The 6000-nt window shown below is 53.8% G+C and overlaps 1 protein-coding gene across 2 annotated transcripts in view; it reads left to right on the forward strand.

Moving 5' to 3' along the window:
• Positions 1-4522, forward strand: part of SRRM4 (serine/arginine repetitive matrix 4) — a 148338-nt gene extending 143816 nt beyond the window's left edge. For both annotated transcript variants that reach the window (XM_050924139.1, XM_050924140.1), the window contains exons 10-13: positions 75-296; positions 669-779; positions 3236-3379; positions 3668-4522. In XM_050924139.1, the coding sequence (XP_050780096.1) occupies positions 75-296; positions 669-779; positions 3236-3379; positions 3668-3932 (742 nt within the window). In that variant the 3' untranslated portion in view covers positions 3933-4522. The remainder of the gene's footprint in view (positions 1-74; positions 297-668; positions 780-3235; positions 3380-3667) is intronic.
• The last annotated feature ends 1478 nt before the right edge of the window (positions 4523-6000 follow it).

A 6000-nucleotide genomic window follows, 5' to 3' on the forward strand; every position in this document is an offset into this window, starting at 1 on the left:
GTTGGTAGTACACTCTGAGGCAGGGCTCTCTGCTTTACAACAACTTCACCGGGTGGGGAAATGTCCATTTGCAGAAGTTTCCTGCCCCCGTGTCTCACGTGCTCGGAGATGAAGAAGCAGACCCACCTACATTCCCCAGACCGCAGCTCCCCACTGAGACCATGCTCCCGCAGAGAGTCGTACACCAGCACAGGGCAGTCCTCCCGTGGCTCCAGTCGCTCCGCCCACTCCCGCTCATTGCATCATCAGGCCACGCCCAGGTACTCCCGAAGCAGATCCTACTCCTCAGGGAAAAGGTGAGGCCAAGTCGAGTGGTTGTCTGTGTTATTGCTGGCCGGTCCGTTTGTGGCAGTGCTTGATAGTCCCAGGAACAGGCCAAAGAGCCTTGAAATTACAGTTTGGATTATGCTGAAATGACTAAGGGTACTAGCAGTACTGACGATATTGCCGCTGAAGGGCAGTTTAATTCCTGTTGGCGCAAGGCAATCTACAGGGCTCGTTCCCTTACAGGATGAATGAACATTTATCAGTGGCTGGGCTGACATCATTAAACTTGGGACCTTGTTGCCACTTGAATCCAGATGTGGAAAAGGAGCCTTATGCGCCTTAAATCTTCTCACTTTAGCTCTGCTTTGATTCACCTTTGGATGGTTCTTGTCTATTCCCAGGTCCTATTCATTTTCCCCCAGCTACTCATCCAAGTCCTGTAAAAGAAGCCCTGGAAGCAGGAACTCAAGATCACGTCGTAGCCCCAGTTATTCCCGCTACAGCCCCAGCAGGTATGTCATGGTGCCATTGCACGGCATTGCCCGCTTTTGTAGCACCTCAGTTCGGGTTTGTGACTAGGGTGCATGTGTGACTCCCCTCCACAAACTTCTCTGCTGCACTTCTGTGGCACTGGCCCAATCTTTACATGATGTTGTGTATGAGAGCACCGGAGACACTGCAGATCTGGCTGTCTCACGTATTTACCAGCCCCTGAATGCAAACATATGAAAGCACCCAAGACACTGGGGATCTGGCTGTCTCACATATTTACCAGCCCCTGAATGCAAACATGGAACGAGGCATGTTTGGGTCTGCATGCTCCAGCTCTTGTTGTTTATGGCATATCTCCATACGCGTTGCCAGCTGCTTTTGCTGACGTTGATTCTTGAGAGAAGAGGCCAGAGATGTGCTGCAGGTGGCAAGATAAGACTCATCCCGATGTGGATTTCTGCAACCAAGGCCTTCCCTCCTAGACTGCGCTCCATTCCTTGGTTCACCCTGGGAACAGACAGCGGAAAGGTCCTCATTCAGCAGCTGTTGTAGGGGGTGATAGGGCGAGAGAGGCTACTTATTCAGGGCTTTAAGGGACTAACCCCTTGTGAAATGTATGTGGAATTGGATGGGTAAGGCCTGGTGGGACGTGCTGTCTTCACGCTGAACCCTTTCAGAAGCAGAATGCTAACTGGGCCCGTGCTGTGGCTCAGCCCAGACACAAAGGGCCGGGCACTCTACTCATGGAGGGCTTGAGCCATTGTCAGAGAAGGATTTTTCCTGAAGCAGGAAAACGCAAAGTCTCCAATTTGCAGCATTTAGCAGCTGGGATTTTGAAGGGAACACTGGGGCTCATTGACATGCCCCTCAGTGTGGGGCGCACACATTGTCTGACTTGGTAAAGTGCCCAATTTAGAGAACAAGCCAGCAGCAGCACCAACAGCCACCCCAAGAGCTGCCTGTGCAGCCCCACTGTAGTTCTCTTTGACCCAGTGCGTCATGTGTGTTCTCCTGGGCAATATACTGTAGGAATCAGCAGGGGCTTTCTTACAAAAAGACCTGTTGCCATTTAAGCCTGTTGCTCACTTCTACTCTGTGTTCCCGCATCTCAGGCAGTGTAAGGTTAGACTGGCTTCAAACGAGCTCTCCCTGATCACGTGAAAGGTTGCACATTGCTTCAGTGACTAAAGGTGCGCTTAGCCATGGGCCTTCCTGGCCAAAGTAACCTAGCAGAGAGCCACAGCAGCAGCTTGCCATTGGTCTAAAGGGCTCATTCCTGACCCACGCCAGGAATACAGAAGCAGGATTGTCCAAGGGTAAGAAAGGCGATCATCCAGATTCAGCCCCGGGGGTCAGTGCAGTTACCACAGGGCAGTGCTGATCCAGTACTTAAAATGTTTACTAGTGTTTTTCATCCCCTAGGGTCTCAAGGTGTCTTGCTATTTATATAGATGTAAATTGTTCCACTGAAATGCAGCCAGCTCTGGGGTGGAAAGTGGCAGCTAAAGCACTGCAATGAGAGTAGTGGAAATTTAGGGTAAGGGCACTGGGACAAACCCCTGCTCTCACAATGAGTGCCATACAATCTCTACCTGCCAGGCACAGCAGACAGTAACTCAGCTCTCAAGGTCATGCCACAAACGACATGGAATCCAAGCTGGATGAAACTCGGGGTTGTTTTTTCAGGGCTTCAGGGTATTATGGGAACAATTTCCTCAACTTCACTGTATGGGGGTTCATACCCCAAGCTTTATTTTGTGCTTCTGGGGGGGATGTGTTCTCTCCCTCCATCCATACAGTCACCAATCCCTGTCAGGCAGAGTGACCTGTGTTTTGTAGCAAGAAAAGGCCCAATTGAGCAGTGCAGTGCAGAACAAAGGGGCCCAAATATAAATGAGAATCAGGGCCTCAATATTTAACTCATCACTTTGCAAAGTGCTTGGAAAGCAATATGTGAAACCAGCTCAACTCCATTCCTCACCGCTGCTTCCAGCGCAGCAGGTGGGACTTCAGACTGTGTCAAGAGACTTCCAAAACCTTGTAGCAGCCCCAGGGTGAGAGCTGCTGCATTCATTTTGGACGGCTGAGGCTCTGTGGAACAGATGTGCCCCACAGAAATAGCACGTCTGCTGCCAACAGCAAGTCTCACATTGCTGCATCCAGACTGGCTAAATCTGGGAACTGTGTGCACATCTAGCCAACTGTGCATGCCGTTAGAAAGCACTCCCCAGCCCGTGCTTAGCGAGTGTCTGCATAACATACAGGCTAAATGACTTGTGCCTCCATCTATCAGTCAAGCCATTTGGAGGATGCTGGCAGGGTTAGTTTTTAGCTCAAAGGATCAAGGCCTGTGCTTTAGTGCTGAAGTTTCCAGGTTCTGGCCCGACTGCTGAGCCCCTGCCTACCTCCCGCAATGAGTTGTTTCATCAGCACAGGGGTCTTGGCAGTAATCTTTCCCAAACTGGCCATTCCTCAGGGACCGCGCGAGAGAGCACACATATGGCTCCAGCGAGAAGGAGTCCCAGAGGGAGCGGAACAGGCGGCGGCGGAGGTCCTACTCGCCCATGAGGAAACGCAGGAGAGATTCTCCCAGCCACCTGGAAGCTCGCCGCATCACGAGGTAAGGGACAGACACTCCCCATCCCTCCAGGAGACCCACTGGGGAGCCACAGGCTCGGTTGTGACATGCTGGCCAAGATCTGTGGATAGCTTTAGTAGGGACCTGCTTTGAGTCTTTCACACCCAGAGACTTTGCCCTCCAAGCACTCGAGGAGGGGAAGCATTGCCCTGAAGCTTCCCTCCCTGCCTCCCACTGAGCCCCAGGGCCAGGAGCTCCCCCCGACACCACCACCACCCCTGAGGTCCCATTGTGTCACCAGTAACCACTCTTCCCCCTTTGTTCCCACAGTGCCCGGAAACGCCCCATCCCATACTACAGGCCCAGTCCTTCCTCCTCCAGCAGCGTCAGCAGCTGTTCCTCCTGGTACAGTAGCATCAGCCGCTCTCCTGGCCGCAGCCGCAGCTACTCCAGCGACAGGAGCAGCCGGAGCAGAAGCTGGAGCAGCAGCAGTGACAGCGGCCGAAGCCGGAGCCGGAGTTCGGGCCCAAGGAGCAGCCACAGCAGGAGCAGGAGTTACGACTCTGCGGACAGCTATGACAGCCTGCGACGCTAGGGCGTCCCCCTCCCTGCCACCTGCATGGGGGTTGTCTCTTTCAATTCCTCTCTCCTCCAGCCTCCCCGGGGAGAGCTTATTCGTTCATGTTTCTGTTGTGGCATCCACCAGCGCCCTGTTGTGCTGGGCACTGCACACATAGAGGCAGCCCCAGAGAACACGTGGGCAGAGAGGGAGGGTCCGTGCATTGCAGCGGCTGTGTTGATTATAAACCAGCCTCCCCCACCCATTCCTTGCCTATCTCCAGGGAAGCATTTCCTAGGGGCTAATCCAGGGAGTGAGTTTAGTTCCTTGCTTTTCCCTGGCCAGCAGGCAGCAAGCACCGATTGTTTGGTTGGGGGAGAGGGAAATAATGTAAAGGAAACTCTCTTCAAGGCTTTTGGGCCAGGCAGGAAGTCTGGCCCTGCTTCTATTGAGGTCAATGGCAAAGCTTCCCTTAACTCCAGGGTGGAGCCCCCCAAGTGCTGCAGTGTGGCCTCTCCCCTCCGAAGGGAAAAACCAGAGGCTTCTGCAGGATCACTTCACCTTCCTTGGAGGTGGCTTTCCCACTGTGCCCCTCCCCCGGGGAAGAATATTCAGTCCCCAGGGATCAGCCAGAGTTTGCTTCCCTTCACCCCAGCAATATGACCCGCTGGTGAGACAATAAGCGGCAGTGGAAACAAGCGAGGGTTGGGAGCTGAGAGCCCAGGACAACAATCAGGAAATGCAAGGGAGCAAAGTCCTGTCACTGTGGCTCCTGTGATCCCTCAGCACCAGAGCTCTCCGGGGCTGCTGCTGGTGGCTGGTTTTGTCACAGGAGCTTTGTGCGGGGCACGTGGGAGTGTAAGTTCCAGGTCCTTTTGGGTACCGGGGCATGGGGAACTCCAATGAAACATATTAGTATGTAGCCCCCAGGAGCGCCAGTCATGGGCCCCATTGCGCCAGGCGCTGTACAAACACAGGAGGAAGGTCCCTGTCCGAAAGAGCTTGAAGTTTGTGACCTCGACCCCTCCAGCCTTCCCTGCTCCCCCAAAGATCAGTTCCCATGTAATACAATGCCTGGCCCAGAGCTGCTCAAAGTGCAGAAGCCTCAACTAGCAAGACTTTTTATTTATCAGCAGAAAGGAGGGGAAGCCCCCAGCAGCAGAGACCAGCTCCATGGTTAATGAAAGAAGAAAGCCTGTCTTCTGTACTGACTGGGCAGGTGCCTACCATGCTCCCTGCTGCTGCTACTTAGCCACTAGTGGCTAATCGGATCAGGGTTCCAGTGTGCTAGGTGCTGTACCATCGTACAGGAAATGACAGTCTCTGCCCCAAGGATCTTGCAGTCTAAGACATAACAGGTGGATGAGCCAAACAAGCAGGCTGGCATGGTGGGGCGGGGTGGAAGGGCGAAAGGGATGGGGTAACACAAATAAGATGTGCACAATGAGTGGCAGCAATTGCAGCTTGCCACATGCCTAGCCTGGCTGACAGGCCCAAAGAGACAGGGAATGACAGACCAGGGAAGTGTTCCAGCTGCTTGGCTAGCCAGAGGAACACTCCTGGCATCACCTGGGAGAGCAGCCAGGGGCGGATAGCTGGTTTATCGACACACCACCAACCCAGAGCAGAGACTAACAGCCCCCTGCCCCACAGGTGTCCGTTGTTGGTGCGACAGCCCTACTGCAGGAGAGGGGTCCTTTGTGGGATGGGGCAAGAGAGCATTGCTGTTGGTTTAGGGTCTTTGTTTTCCCTGGTGCTTTAACACAGCCAGCTGCTAGGGGATAATTCCTCTTCGCAAAGCAGAGAGCGCAAGGTTAAAAATGGGCGAGCGACTGGAAACAAAATAACTCATCAATCCCCAACTGTCCTCCTGGAGACAGCTGAGAATAATGGCTGCCCTACCCCTAGATTCCTTACTCTGAGCGCCAGAGCCCAGCCCTGGAGACACTTGTTGGAATTTCCTCTGGGAGATGTACAGTGACAGGCACAGAGACCCATGGCCGAGCATGCTGGCCTCCCGGCCCTCCCTCCCAGACACCCCCCCATACATTGTAAGCAAGGGCACCAGGCCGCTAGGAATTGTTCCTCCTGCAGAATGACAGGA

The sequence above is a fragment of the Gopherus flavomarginatus genome, chromosome 15 (genome assembly GCF_025201925.1).
Source record: "Gopherus flavomarginatus isolate rGopFla2 chromosome 15, rGopFla2.mat.asm, whole genome shotgun sequence".
NCBI classification, from domain to species: domain Eukaryota; kingdom Metazoa; phylum Chordata; order Testudines; family Testudinidae; genus Gopherus; species Gopherus flavomarginatus.